The 15,137-nt window shown below is 40.9% G+C and overlaps 1 protein-coding gene across 1 annotated transcript in view; it reads left to right on the forward strand.

Moving 5' to 3' along the window:
- Positions 1 to 15,137, forward strand: part of spire2 (spire-type actin nucleation factor 2) — a 60,135-nt gene that overhangs the window by 30,446 nt on the left and 14,552 nt on the right. The window contains exons 2-8 of the mRNA XM_026172629.1: positions 4,534 to 4,577; positions 5,357 to 5,749; positions 7,917 to 7,997; positions 8,098 to 8,262; positions 8,948 to 9,034; positions 9,541 to 9,658; positions 13,061 to 13,227. Coding sequence (XP_026028414.1) covers positions 4,534 to 4,577; positions 5,357 to 5,749; positions 7,917 to 7,997; positions 8,098 to 8,262; positions 8,948 to 9,034; positions 9,541 to 9,658; positions 13,061 to 13,227 — 1,055 coding nt within the window. The remainder of the gene's footprint in view (positions 1 to 4,533; positions 4,578 to 5,356; positions 5,750 to 7,916; positions 7,998 to 8,097; positions 8,263 to 8,947; positions 9,035 to 9,540; positions 9,659 to 13,060; positions 13,228 to 15,137) is intronic.

Below are 15,137 nucleotides of genomic sequence, written 5' to 3' on the forward strand. Positions count from 1 at the left end.
TATATATATATATATATATATATATATGTATATATATATATGTATGTATCAGTCATCTACTTGTTTTGAGGCTGTGGCTCAGGTGGTCGAGATGGTCTACGAAAGATTACCAGTGCCAAAGGAAAATCCCCAGCATCCCCCGATTCATCCATCAGAATGCGAGTGTGTGTGCATGAATCAAAGTTTGTTTTCCTTGACCACGAGCATTTGAACAAGCTTACAAATCCAGTAGCATTGCTGAAGACTGATGGTCTGAGTTTCAGCTGTCATGATGTGGCCATTAACTAACATGAACTTGTAGCTAAAGCTGTTCAGGTAAACATGGGAAGCAACTGGTTATTTGATTTGATTTGATTTAATATTCCTTTATTAGTCCCACAAGGGGAAATTTCATAAGGCTGCCGACCTATTGCACGCAATGGCGGCGCCATCTTACCCTCCGACCATACATTACACAAAAACGTCACATGGGGAAGACAGGTCAGAGAGGTATAACAATGGAAAATGCACCACATGAGGAAAGATAAGGAGAGAAAAAATAACTCCCCCCAGACTGAGCTCCAACAGGGAGATCAGTTTGAGAACAGAAAAAAACACCTCTGCACAAAGATCATGAAAAAACCCTTAATACACCAAAGAAACACATGACAAGCAACAGGGGTGGGTAAAGGGTGAGAGACAGCCCAATTAGACAGTACATGGCCCACAGCCTGTGTGCTGGTCTCCTTGATCCACCGCCAGCATCGGAAGGGAATAAGCGTCGAAGGCGTTTGGAGGGGGGATGAGTGTATGTCTGCATGTGTATATATGTCTGTGTGCGTGTGTGTGTGTGTATGTGTCCAGAGTTCAGCTGAGACAGTGTCCTTCGCCCTGCCAGGCTAAGTAAACAGTCTTCCAGCCAACCCAGGTGGCCTTGCATGGAATGGGAAGAACAGTCTAAACACAGTCGTTATCAGCAAGAACCCTGTTATCATGGTTCCGAATAGGTAGATATCTTCAGCACTCAGGCTCACCCAAGCCCAAACTTCTCATTGAGAAAGGGGTGTCAATTGCATTCAGAGACCAGTTGATCAAATCCATAATTCTCTTTTAGGTTTTAGAGAATAGACTGTGAGAGAGTGTTCCAGGGAAAAGTAATACAAAAAACACGAGACTAGACAAGGACATAGGCTAAGCAGGGAAGCTAAGGGAGAGGAAGAGGAGGAGAGGAGAGAAGTGCGACTGCCTTCATCAAGAGCAAGAGCAAGAACCTATTGCATAACATATTGTTATGGCTAAAGCTGATGCTAACCATAACCAAGCCCCAGAGCCAAGAATTTGTAATGCCCCGTCTCTGCTATATATGCATATGGCTAACTGGGTTATTGCATTTCCCTGAATCTAAGCTGGAGGGCTCTTGGAAGCGATTTCAATGCACAATTATCTCCCCTTTTGTGTTTATTGGGTTGTAACTGTGGGAAACAGATGAAGGTATCATTGGTTACACTGTGTGACCCCGGTCAAGTATTATGCAAACCTGTCTGACAGGTTTACTGGGCTTCGTGCTATCGTCTCACCCCTGCAGATAGGCGGTGGTGTGGGGTGTGCATCACAATGGAGAGTTTCTTTTGTCGCCAAATGGAAGCAGCATCTATGTCTGCTCAAAGGAACAGAGAAACTCTCTGTTTGTCTAAGGTTCACATCACGCTCTAAGGGCTCTTTGTTGTTGACATCAGTGAATGCTGTGGCATGCTGACTCGCCCCTCCCACGCATCGATACCAATACTGCAAAAACATCCCTGAAAGGAAACGGCACAACACATCCTGCTAACCAGGATGCGTCGTGCCATAAAATAAAAAGCTGAAAAGTTGGTTTTAATATTTTATAACAAAATAATAACTTGCAACCTTGACTTGAAACATGATTTCATAAACATTCACTGGGAAGAAAGCAGGGCTTGTTAAACCAGAAACAACAAAAACTATTGTGAGCACTACTACAATGTGCTCCTTTCAACCCATTAGGTTAAGCAATGGCTAGGTGGTGTAGTGCTATTGGTGGCAATTTGCCATCCGTTTCCTACTTAACCTGTTTACAATGCACTTTTGTTGCTTATTTTTATTTACATGTTGAAAATAAAGCCATCAAAAGACTTTGAAATAAAAAACATACAAGCCACTTTCTCCGACATTTAGGCTCATAAACATTTTTCTTTCAAAATTTTTTGGTGAACTTGAACCTAATTTTGCTCTTTAACAAAATATCTTCAGGTATAACATGCTCTCACTCACAGTTTAAAGAAAACCAGTGGAATTTATTCCTCGATCTGAGATGAATAAAAACAAGCTCCCTGGAAAGGAGTCTAACTGTAGTCTAACTGAATCCATTTGGATAATGGGAACTGTGGGTTCCATTACCAGCTTCATCATCTTTCATCTGCTCCATTTAGAAGTTACCACAGTGGCTCATTTGCTTCCACCTCACGCTATCTCCATCGTCCTCCTCTGTCACACCAGCCCTCTGCATGTCCTCCTTCACTACATCCATGAACCTCCTCTGTGGCCTTCCTCTTTTCCTCCTGCCTGGAAGCTTCATCTTCAGCATCTTCCTCTGCACGTGTCTAAAAAATCTCAGCTTTGTGTCTCCAAACTGCCCAGCCTGAGTGGTCCCAGTTATACTCTATCCTTATTGGTTCAGGAATCATTGGCGCTGGAAGCTAAAAAACCTTTCATGCTTTTGCCATCGTACCTGCATGGAAAACAAAAGCTTATTGGGAAGTGTTTACAGCTTTCAATTATTTTGTTACAAACTCAAAGTCTTCTTTGTTTGTAGTTTTCAAAAATTACTAATGTGCTCGACTATTATATCATTTTAGCACATTCACTCTTCATGCTGTCCTCAGCAGGGCCGAGGCACAAATAATGTTAGGGAACTCCAGTCACCTGCTCAAAAAGCTCTTGGGGTAAACTATTTTTGTATTTCCTAATCAGAAATGTGACGCTACAGTACTCTCAGTCAAACTGACCCTGCTTAAGAAAGCTCTTAACTGAATTTGTGTCTCTAAGTACTAAAGAAAGGTGCTTCAATGTTTCCTTTATTGCCTCCTTCAGCAAGGGGGGTGCTTCACCATCCTTTATCAGAGGAAAAGCAATAAAGCCATGCAATCTTTTATGCAGCTCATCATGCAAACTGCTCTGCTGCTGTATTTCCCACCTTGTTTGAAACCATCACTAAACTTTGAAAAACTTGATAAACACACATGGTAATGTTTCCACTATGTTACTTGTTCCCTCGTGTGAAGAGTGGGAGTGGTTTTATGTATTTTCTGTAAATAAAGATCATTAGAAAAAAAAATCAAGCTCTAGTGGAAGTCAGATTTCATTTCTTGTCTTAATTTTTGTATTTCCAGATTTCAGAATCATTAATTTTACTCAAAGACACTGGATGCCTTGATAAATGCAGCAGTTAACAGCATCACCTCTTCAGTAGAAAGTGGACATTTCTTAATATTTTCATTCACATTTTTGATTAATATATAATTTTTTTAAACCTTGATAGATATTTTCTCAGGCTTCTCCACATTTATGTAGTCTGAGAAGCAGCTGGACCTTAAAATTGTGCTTTTTCGTAATCAATCTTTGTGACGTTGTAGTTTGAGCAAAGTGAAGCAGGGACAGGTGCAAATTGCTTCATGTGCCCATTAACCATGTCTCTGGTGTGTTATATGACAAGTGACGAGCATTAAATGGAAGTGAATCGGGGTGAAAAACGGCTGCTGCAGAAAAGAGTCCTATCCATCTCCATAATCGTACAGCAGAGTGCTTTTAAATATTTATACTGGAAAGGGAAAAACTCAAAAATTACAAATAATAAGTGAGACTGGTTTTGTCCTTTTTTCCTGCCTGAAGGATGTTCCAGAATACTCAAATTTATGTAAAACTAATTTAAATGATAAAATCTGTGCTTTGGGACATTTTAACGAGGCTACATCGGCAAGGGGGGGAACCTGAGGGGTGTATTAAAAAAGTGAGATGCAAACTGCTCAGAACAAATCTTAGTTTGGATTCAAGTTTCAAAAGTTAAGCTCAGTCATTAAAGCTAAATAATGGGGCAGCACCCCAGAAGAGAGGTGGGGAAAAAAGTTTGTAATAGCATAAAATCAAATCAACAAATGAGCCAGATCCACGACGCAGAGGAGAATTAGGACAGAACGCCTTAATGTGGGTTTACTTGTTGAGAAAATCAACATCTCGTGTTTTGCACGTGGAGACTGCTTTATTTGTTTTACATTTAGGTGGTATATGAGGTGATATTTTTATTTAGTTTGCTGTATATTAAAATATTGTACAAAGGATTTACTTTACACAATTTATTAGCATTTTTTTTAATCATATTGGAAATGAAACTTTTTAGATGGGTGAAGTGTATAAATCAATATTGCATTTTTTCTCTGTTCTTTAGAGATTGAAAAGGAGTAGGTGTAAAATATTGCAAAATCTTAACCTTTGCAGATTGGTTTTATTGGTTTCATCTTTTTGTTTTTGTCTCTTTAGATGACACTGATGGGCCTCCTCGTTCTCCTGCTACAGAGTGCCAGGTGAGAAAGAAACTCTAGACATAAGTTACTGTCAGGCTTTTCAAAGGTGTGTAGTACTTTTTTGTCCCTTGTCCTTGGGGTCAAAGTTGCTGTTACTGAAAACAATGGTAGATTCAGTTCAAATCAGTTTTATTATATAGCGCCAAATCACAACAACAGTCACCTCAAGGCACTTTCATATTCCAAGGTAAAGACTCTACAAAGTTAAAAAGAAATCCTATCAGGCTGTCTGAATGTTATGGGCAAGCATTTGGCGACAGTGGAAGGGAAAAATCCCTTTCAACAGGAAGGCAGGGATTAGGACAGTGAGACAACATCGCCACCTTCAGGTTAAGTTGTAATCACAATTTTACAGTGGACCCACTGTAAAAATTAAATAAATAGATGATAATGATAATAATTACAAATCTATAGTAGTTGGTGGGGAAAAAAGGAAATTTTGTTGTCATTAATTGTTTATTTAATACTAGTGGGGGATGTCTTTACCACGAAAACTGTAAAACTTTAAAAACTGTAAAAATTCAGTGAAAAGTCCAAAATTGACGTCCCTTTTCACATTTTCCAAAGTCATCCAGTGGGCCAGATTGAGTGTTTGCGGTGCTGCTTCTGGCCTCTGGGCCTTATGTTTGACATCCCAGCTTCGCAACAGCAACATGGGTGAAGAATGCTTAAAAGGGAGTCTTTTATGTGAATTAGATTATATTTATCTGGACCTGTAAAACAGTTATTAGCAATACTTTTAACTGACTTTCTGTGTTCCTCCTCATTCATCCCTCCAGCTGGTCCACCTGCTCGGCGTGGCTATCTACCGAGCCCTGGATTGGGGGCTGGATGACACTGAGGAGCGCGAGCTCAGCCCACAGCTGGAGCGCCTCATCGAACGCATGGCGGCAGGGGATCAAAGTGGAGGGGGCTACAGCACCGCCGGAAACGCAACAACAGATGAGGGGTACAGTGGACAGGAAGAGGAGGAGGAGGAGGTAGAGGAAGAGGAGGACCGGGAGGACATAATCAGGCCGGTGTGTACGTTCCGCCAGGTGATGGCGCTGTGTGCATCTCGACTGGCAAACCCAAGTCTGGCTCCGGAGCACTACCAGGCCGTCTGCAGGGCTCTGTTTGTTGAGACCCTGGAGCTGCAGACCTTCCTCGTCAAGATCAGAGATGCAAAGGAGGTACGCTGAGTTTGTTATTATCTCGTCATTTTATGTTTTGTTTTTTGTATTCATAGGATAGACTGGAATGTTAAAAAGAAGAAAAACAATAAAGAGTTGACTCAGCAGCGTAATGCAATCTCAGGTTTCAGCTGTCCTTGAAAGCATCAGGTGTGTGCCACCTGTAAACAGGTGTAAACAAGAATAACTGACACGCCACAGCTGCTGCTTCAGTGGTGTAGTGTTTGTGTGTGCCCTCTAAATGTGAAATTCTTACAGCCTTTCTCCATTAATATTCCTGTTTACATCCTGCAGACTGATAAATGACTGAAGAAGCCGCCTCCACAGTTTCCTCCAACTACTCAACCTTAAATCTGACTTGCGGCGTGTCACTGCAGTGTTTCTGCTTTTTGGTCGATATTTAGCAGAAACATGGTGCAGAAAGCTGTTTACATGAGTACATGCAGATGGTAGACTGACACTGTGTCATTCTAGCAGATCCAGATGAGGCAGAGAGCCTTCAGTCCAGAGTCGTTGTTAGTTAATACCTTTCTGTTTCAGCAGCTGTATCTCCGCCTGATTTTACCCTCCAACCCAACCCAAAAATTTTTAAAAAGGCAGGAGACAGGAGTCAGGCAGGAGTCTCCTTGAGCTGAGACTTTTGCAGATGACATTGTGATCTGTAGTGAGAGCAGGGTACAAGGCGCAGAGATGGTGAAGTTTAGATGAGTTTAAACACTTGAGGTCGACCATCCAAAGCAATGGACAGTGCACAAAAGAGGAGAAGAAGAGAGCATGAGACGGGTGGATTTGGTGGAGTGTCAGGGATGACTTGTGACAGAGGGATATGAGCAAGAGTGAAAATAAAATAATTTTAAAAGGGTGTTAAAATTGGAGCTTCCAGGCAGGGGGAAAATAAACCTCAGAGGAGATTCATGAATGTAGAGAAGGAGAACATGCAGAGGGTTGGTGTGCCCGAGGACGATGTGAGCGATGCTAGAATAAGATGGAGGCAGATGTTGCAACCCCTAAAGGGAGCAGCCAAATGAAGAAGAAGAAGACAACTGTCTGAATAATTTACTCAGGCGGGGCAACAAAAATGATATGAATGGCTTCATATGTATTGTTAGCAACTAACATTAGTGATGGTTTATTAATTAGCATTCACCCAAAATGACACGCTCACAGCTGTCCCATCAAGAACATATGGGAAGACTAATGAATGTAGACTTTATTCCGAGTCAGTCAGTGCAATATGCTGTAATTCTGGTTTCCACAACTTGATATATTATCAAGTTTTTGACTTGCTTACATCTTGATAGGTTTTCTGAAAAATTCCCGAAGCATCTCTATCACAAATACTTCAATTGATACTTTCATGTACACTTATTAGGTGCTAAAACAGTTGAAGTATTAGTGGACTTGCAGATGTTGAAAGCAATTAAAATGTCACATCAGCAGCTGAAGTGTAAACACTTCTGACAAAACACTGACAAATTGATTTGTGGATGCTTTTAAAATAAGTTAAAGTTATTCAAAGAATTCAGGGGGGGAAGAAGCAGGATGAGCTGGAACGTTTGGTTTTCATGGCCTTTATAAATGAATTTCTGTAAATAAGCTTTGGGTAACTGGATTTGTCTCCAGTGTCATATTTAACCATTTTATACCTTTTCTAAATTTGTAAAGTCAACAGAATCTCTGCAGTAATTTATGTTAGGGCAGGGCTATATGGCCAAAAATATTTATCACGATATACATTTGAAAATTTGCAATAACAATATAACTGACAATATAACTGACAATATAATTGACGCGAGACAAAATACAACTCCACAACTTTATTAGTGCAAAAAAAAAAAACCCCATCAATGTATTTTCACTTAAACAAGCAGCTGTTTTTTATGTGCATTAAAGTTATATAAAAAATTAACAGTGCAAATGCAAATTCCTTGCTGACAGTTTAACCAAAAGGCATTTCCAGTGGAAACTCGTCGACATATCCTGAGCATAACCATGTATAATATCCACAAAACTTAAAAAGAGGTTATACACACACAATACGGGAATATTATGTTGAAGCACAGACCTGCTTTACTTACTATAGGTGGATGTGGGCATGTTTTAGAGGTAAAAATCAGTCGTCATGGACAACTGCTGCTGTCTACAAAAAAATGTTTTTGTTGCCCAGATGCTGAAGAAGATCTCATCAGAGGAATCTCTGGAAGACAGATCTACGGCTGAACTGGACACTCTGAAACACAGAGACTGGGTGAGGGGAGAATTCAGTCTGTGACAGGGAGGACAGCAGTGTTGTTGCTCTGACACATGCACATGAGTGGTGTTGTTGTTTGCGTATTGCTTAATGCCAGGCCCGTCTGTGGGTGCAGCTGATGAAGGAGCTCAGGCAGGGAGTGAAGCTGAAGAAGGTGCAGGAGCAGCCGTTCAACCCGCTGCCCACCGAGTTCAGCCTCACGCCGTTCGAGATGCTCATGCAGGACATACGAGCTCGCAAGTTCCAGCTACGCAAAGTTATGGTGAGAGTTCGGACATGAAAGGTGGTGAAATGTAAAGAAGCTGAAATCAGTGGAGGTGTTTTTGCAGAGTAAGCACTTAAAGCTCTGAAATGTTTTCACTGGAAACTTGATAGGAGTCATCTCAGGGCAGACAGGAATCAGACTAGAGGCCTTTTTCAGGCACCTTACTGCATCATGCATGTATTGTAAATTGGCTTCACTGCAGAAAGAAAATGTTGTATGGGAGGCATGCATGTGGCAGTGAATCATCTCGAGGCCTTCTCCACAGGCAGATGCATAATTCAGCTTTACAATGCAAATATTAATAAAGGCCTTTCTCAGCCTTCTGCTGTTTTGGCAGCAGCTGCAGTTTTTTGAAAATACCAGCAGATTACAGCATGTGCTGTGATTGTGATTACAATTTCTATTTAACTTCTATACATTATAATGAGTATAGTATGGTGAGAGAGTCGGATATTTCTAATGTTCTGTTATAGTTTATAGGCAGCTTTGGATTCCAGAATATGCTCCTGGATGTGTGGAGTCTGTTTTATCTGCTTTGACTATGTGATGTTTATAACATGTTGCAATGTACTTTGATCAAGAGGCCAAAAAAGAGTCGCTGCTATCCATCTTAGCCTTCTGTCTATCTTGACAAAAGTTAGACTTAGGAAGTAAGCTCTGCATTGTTTCCTGGCTTATTCAGGTGGACGGTGATATTCCTACTAGAGTGAAGAGAAATGCTCATGAACTGATCCTGGATTTCATCAGATCAAGACCTCCACTTAAACCAGTAAGTGGGTTTAGGGGTTTTTTCCTCTCTCTGCGTTCTTGGCTAGCTTAGTGTTAGCACGCTGTCTGTGCAGGTGCTTGCAGAGAGCTGAAGTTATGTTAGCAGTGTAATGCTTCTGTCATAGATGCAGTCTCCACTTTACCATCGTGCGCTCGTGTTTTTGTGCAATAAAAATAAAAACTACCTCCAGTGGACAATGTTTAGTTTAGGTTTTTTTTCTTAATGCTGCCCTCTTTGATACATGCTAATAAATAATACTTAGATGTCCAGTAAATGTCTTATTTTTGTTTGGAAGTTTATTAAGCCTCATTTCTAACATTCACTGATATCATAGCACAGTGCTGTTTTCTTCTGTGTGGTTGTGTCATGGTTTTTAAATTTCAACATCTGGACATGGACTGCATAACCTGTACTGAGTAATCAAAATCTCTCTTCAAAGTACAAAAGTAATATACTTATATTTATTTCTCACTCGTGGATGTGACCTAATTGCCTCTCTTCTTTAGGTTTCAGAGCGCAGCCTCCCTCCTCCTCCCCCACAGCAGCAGTCCCTCCATGACCGGGTCCTGGCTGAGATCAAGCAGGAGAGGAAGCTTAGACCAGTAGTTCCACCCAGCTCGAGACGTAAGGGAACAATCTTTGATGTTGGTGTTGATAGATAAAACAAAATAAACAGAACAAAGAATGCCACTAATCAAAAGGAGGTTCAAAAGCTCTGCATAGATTTGCATTTAGAGATTGTTGTTAAGACACAAAGTGCCAAAGGAGACCTGCGAGTCCTGGTTCACAGGCTTAAAGCGTGTGACACAAGTAAACCTAATTTCTGCTGTTTGGTATCCCTCCACTCAGTTTGGATAAGCTGGGAAAAGAGAGTTTGGATAGGTTTCATATTGCACATTTCACCATAGCATTTGCTTTTGCCCAAAAGAGATACCAGGTACCAAGAACTGGGTGATTAAATAAACTTTTATTTTCAGTTTGATGTTTGGCGAAAACCAAACACACGCCATCAGCACAAATACCTCAAACCAACTTCAAGCACGGGATGATTTGTGCTCATTTTGCATCCACATTTTGCCCGGGTACTCTAAAAGTAAAGAATCAAAGTGCTGCGGTGACCCAGTCAAAGTCTAAACCTCGACCTGACTGAAATACCACAGAGAGCTGCGCATAAAAACCTCAGTGAGCAATGCTGTAAAGAAGATTGGGCCAAAATTCTCCCTCAATGGTGTAAGAGACTGATAGTCACAAAGACAGCAATTACAGTTATTTGAAGAGGGAAATCCATGTTGTTATAATTAAGACGTAAAAGTAGTGACTGAGGTCACAAACCGACCAGGAAAGTGCTTACAGGAAATAGGTCAATGATCAAGTGAGCATTTTTTCCTTTCCTCACGGACGCCTGCATATTCTCTAGTTCTTTTTATGGCCACATGAGTCGCCCCCTGCTGACCATTAGAAAGAATGCAGGTTTAAGGCACTCCTGCCAAAAATGCCTGTACCGACCCAAGGCCTTCTGCAGGTCTTTCCCAACTTTACATTTCACACTCCACCACTGCACTGTTTAATAAAGGCAAAAATATTTTTTTTTAAAATAACCCTTCTCCCACTCTGCAATCCATATCCCAGCAAACAAACACATGGTTTAATTTTTTAGACCATATTTTAGAAGCAGTACACTGCTAATAGTCTTTAACAAGAATGTAAATATCATGGAGAGAATGTACGGTCAGGTATTTTATTAGGCATCAGGGACCTGTGACTGGGTCATTCCAGCAGTAAAGATAAAACACAGATCGTTTTTACCATGTAAAGTGTGATCATTAAGTTAACTTTAACATTGAGTTAAAAAACAAACAAACATATTCATAGTCTCCTTGGACAGGGCTTTAATAACCTGCTGCTATTGTTGGGTCACTCCCTGAGTGTCACCATGAGCCTAAAACCAAGGCACCGAGCAAGTATCAGCTTCTCTGTCAAGCTGGCCCTATTTTCGTTATAAGGACCATCACAGGGGACGAGAGTTGGGACTCTGTAATGGTTTTTAAACCCTGTCAATGACCTAAAAACTGAGCTCGCTTGTGTAGAGTCCAGCTGTACCATGCAAGCTGCAAGCTGCTGGATAGAAAGACCTACAAAGTACTTCTTTGATAAAGTGGTTGCATATTGTGTTTTGTTGTTCTGACTGGATGCACTTGCAGAATAAAGCACTCACAAGTACATATTAAACTACTGCCTAATCTATTGTTTGTATATAGATTAAGTAATGAAAGTTTATTTATATTGTCAGAAACCTCATCAGTCCTTGCAAGTGCTCAATAATGTTCTCATTATAATGAATATTATATTTAAATTTAAGCCTGTCTACAGCGTGTGTTTGTTGATCTAGTTGGCTTGCAGCTGCATGCAGTTGCCCTTTCAGAGGTGAATACAGTTGCATTAAACTGATGAAATAATTGCATCATAGTGAGTCTGGACATTCTGTACTGTAGCTTTTGAGAGTCACAACAATACTTTTCTATTTAGAGCTGCAGTACACATGAAGGTCATCTCACGTTTCATAAATATTGACCTGCTATTTTCAGATCAAGGTCAGCGTGTTTTAGTGTGCGGACTGTTTATAAAGCAAGCTGCCTTGCAGAGACTGAAATTAGTCAACTGGGACTGGCATGCTTTTATTCAGAAAGAGGAATCGAATGTCTTGACTTGTATCTGAAGGGAGTTTTTTATGCTGATATGTCTGTGGGTAAAATACAATTTAAGAATTAAAGTCAATCACTTGCTTTGTGCTTTTAGAGGACTTCCAATTACTGCTGTGTAAATGCAGACTTTAGAGTTATTTTCGAAACCATCAACCATCAAACCAATGAATTTAGCAGGTTTTGGCTGATCCACACACATTTATTATTATTTTTTTCCTTTAGTTTTTACTTATACCACCTTAAAAGTTTATGGAAGCATGGATTGACTGGCTACTTGGAAAAGTCCAGTATTTGTGTTATTTTTATCCTTTTTTTTGGTCTCCTCAAACTCCTACAGGATTTTTTCAGCCATTTAATAGTGGTCTGCTTCTGCAGGGACTTTATAAAGAAGTTGTACTCTCAGTTTTGTGACAGAAAGGTGTTGATGCTGTTAATTGTTTTAGCTTGCTTTATTGTATATTTACCTTAAATGGACCAAAGTGCTATGACACCTACGCATTAGACCTACCGGAGCTGTTTGGACATAAAATCCATGTCGTGAAGCTCCCAGTGGACAGCTTTTGTGCTGATGTTAATGCCACAGGAGGAATCTATGAGGGAATAAATCTGTTGCAAGTGTGACGTGCTGTTATAGTATTCACTGAACTCTTTTTAATAACCCATTCTTTCACAAATGTTATTCAAAGGCAGACTCCAGGTGAGGTGTTTGATCTTATATGCCTGTGCCAATGAGGCTGAAAACACCTGAATTTAAAGATTAAGAGGTGAGGTCCATATAGTGTATTTGTAGGAATTTCAGTGTGAATAAATTTGGATAGGGCTAAAATTTAAATTAATCACAGTTAACATGATTCACTGAGGTTTGTGGCAGGTGGTTTAGGACAAATTGAGCCATAATATTACATCAGAACAGCACGTCTCATGTCATTGTTTGTATCCACTGGCTGTTTTTTTGTTTTTTTTTTAATTTTGTTGTTTTGTTTTGTTTTTTTGTATTTTTTATGAAGGAAGAGCAATTTCAGAATTGGCTCGGGGGGACTGTCAAAGTTATGAGTTTGGTGCCAAGGCTTTTGCTCCGGCCTGGAGCTTTTCACTGAGTCCTCACCAAGAATTTGCTGTTCTTGGAAGGTCGTGATGCCTATGAGTATTAACCCTTTCTGACAATATGAACAAAACTGAAAACAGAACCTTTCTGCAACTTATGGAATAAGGCGGAGCTGCTTCATTGCACTGACTCCAAAGTGGTACACAGGGTGCGTCTGATTACTCCCTTCTGATCTCAGCACACCTGAGATTTTCTGGTTTCTGGTTTCTCTTCCCTCAGCATTTGGCTCTCTGCCCTGTCTGGCTCAGACGTGTCCCTGCAATGTCAAATCCACTTCATGCATCGACCTATCCGTGTCGGAGCTCGGACCCCGGCCACCAACCCGTCCTCGCATCCTGCTCAAGGCCCCGACCCTGGCCGAGATGGAGGAGATGAACATATCAGAGGTGAGCTGGAACTCTGTGATCTTGAAGGGGAATAGGAAAGTGGGCTCAGTGTTGTTTTTAACAGCAGCACACGCTCTGTTTCCCAATCTAAGTGGGTTAAGATTCCTCTCTGAGGAGGAAAATGAAACAGTGACTGGGAAGAATCGCTTTCTCTTTTGCACAAAGACTCAGCAACTTGGGAAATTCTTTCTTTCTCTCTTCTTGCTCTTGCTGTGTTACATCAAACATTAAAGCTCCCCTACGCTTTAGCACTTTAAAAACTATCCTCACATGTGCATGGGGGGAGATATCTGCAGGTCAAAACTGACTGCTGCTTAATCCAGAGGGAATGACATGTTTACAGTCTGCCTCCTCAGTCCTTTCTTTCATTTTCACCTTGCTTTCACATTTCATATTATACTACTGCTACGTGCTGCAAGTTTTTGGTTAGGAAATGAGGCATTGGGTATATGTCACAATCTCTCTCCTGCTTCTTTCCTTGCACCGAGTACATCTGTGACGGTTTAACGAGTCTCTCAAGCGTTTTAAACCTCGTCTGTGGCCATCCTGTAAGGCACTGCAGACAGCAACTACTTACTGTAATATCTCAGCTGTTCCAAACTAATTTAAAGTAGATTATAGTTTAAGCTGTGCAAACATTTCCACAGGGGTGATGTTTTCAATGTTACTCTGTTTGAATTGACCAGGAAAATGAGTCAGTTTGGATGGGATTAACATTAGCCCGGGATTCTAGGATTCCTGGAAATTTGACTTTTTGTCCAAATAGGATTTTCATTTAAAACTACAGGATGTGCTTCAGAGGAGGGGCCTCCAGAGGTTCATGCAGCTATTTTGCTCATTTCCAGTTTCTCCCTGTGGCTCTGACAAATGAGTAGAACCTGAACAGAAATTCAGAACAAAGGGCCTCCACCAGCCCCCTGGTGGAGGCCACCAGTTTGAGCACCCTGCCCTTAGAGCAGGGGTGTCGGACTCCAGGCCTCGAGGGCCGGTGTCCTGCAGGTTTTAGATCTCACCCTGGGTCAACACACCTGAATAAAATGATTAGCTCATTACCAGGCCTCTGGAGAACTTCAAGACAAGTTGAGGAGCTCATTTAGCCATTAAATCAGCTGTGTTGGATCAAAGACGCATCTAAAACCTGCAGGACACCGGTCCTCGAGGCCTGGAGTTCGACACGTGTGCCTTAGAGGGAAGACTCACAAGTGTCCACACGATCTGCCAGTGCCACACATCCCATTTACTGTCTATTTAAGCAGTTGTGTTTAGAGCTCCTCCTTTAGCAGTGAGATCTAGTCTGCAATACCTCTATAAACGCATTTTTGTGGCATTGTTTTCCTAAAGTATCATGCTTGTTTGGCTTTAAAACCTGAGAGCAGAAATGTCCACATGACACTTCCATCCAATTACATCAATACATTCCATCATCCTATAATTAAATATTTTGTCCTGATGAAAGTGGAAGAGACCACTGACGCCCACAGGGTACAAGCACACGAGATCCTAACCCAATCAAAGCACCAACTGTCAGAATATGTTTTGTAATAATAGTAGTTTTCCCTCTTTAAGACTCCCATAGACTTATGGCATTGTAGGATTTTGCTTTAATTTATCAAGTGTGTGTATATAAGGTGTGTCAGCTCATACATTAATATCAGAATGCTTATTTAATCCCACAAAACTGGACCCAATGCTGGCAGGCTCTCTTATGGTCTGTAATTGATACTCAGATTCAGAGAGCAACACTATGTTATTAAATCTCCTTAAATATATTTAAAAACGTGTTTTTAGTAACCTGTTGTCAAACTTTAGGGTGCAGCTCTCCTCACATCTTTCTTCCCACTCTGGGGTAAATTTCCCAGACAGGCCTGCATAGTGGTGTTAAATTTCTGTTTGACAGGCAAAAACTAATT

This window comes from Astatotilapia calliptera, chromosome 7, assembly GCF_900246225.1.
Source record: "Astatotilapia calliptera chromosome 7, fAstCal1.2, whole genome shotgun sequence".
Classification (NCBI taxonomy): domain Eukaryota; kingdom Metazoa; phylum Chordata; class Actinopteri; order Cichliformes; family Cichlidae; genus Astatotilapia; species Astatotilapia calliptera.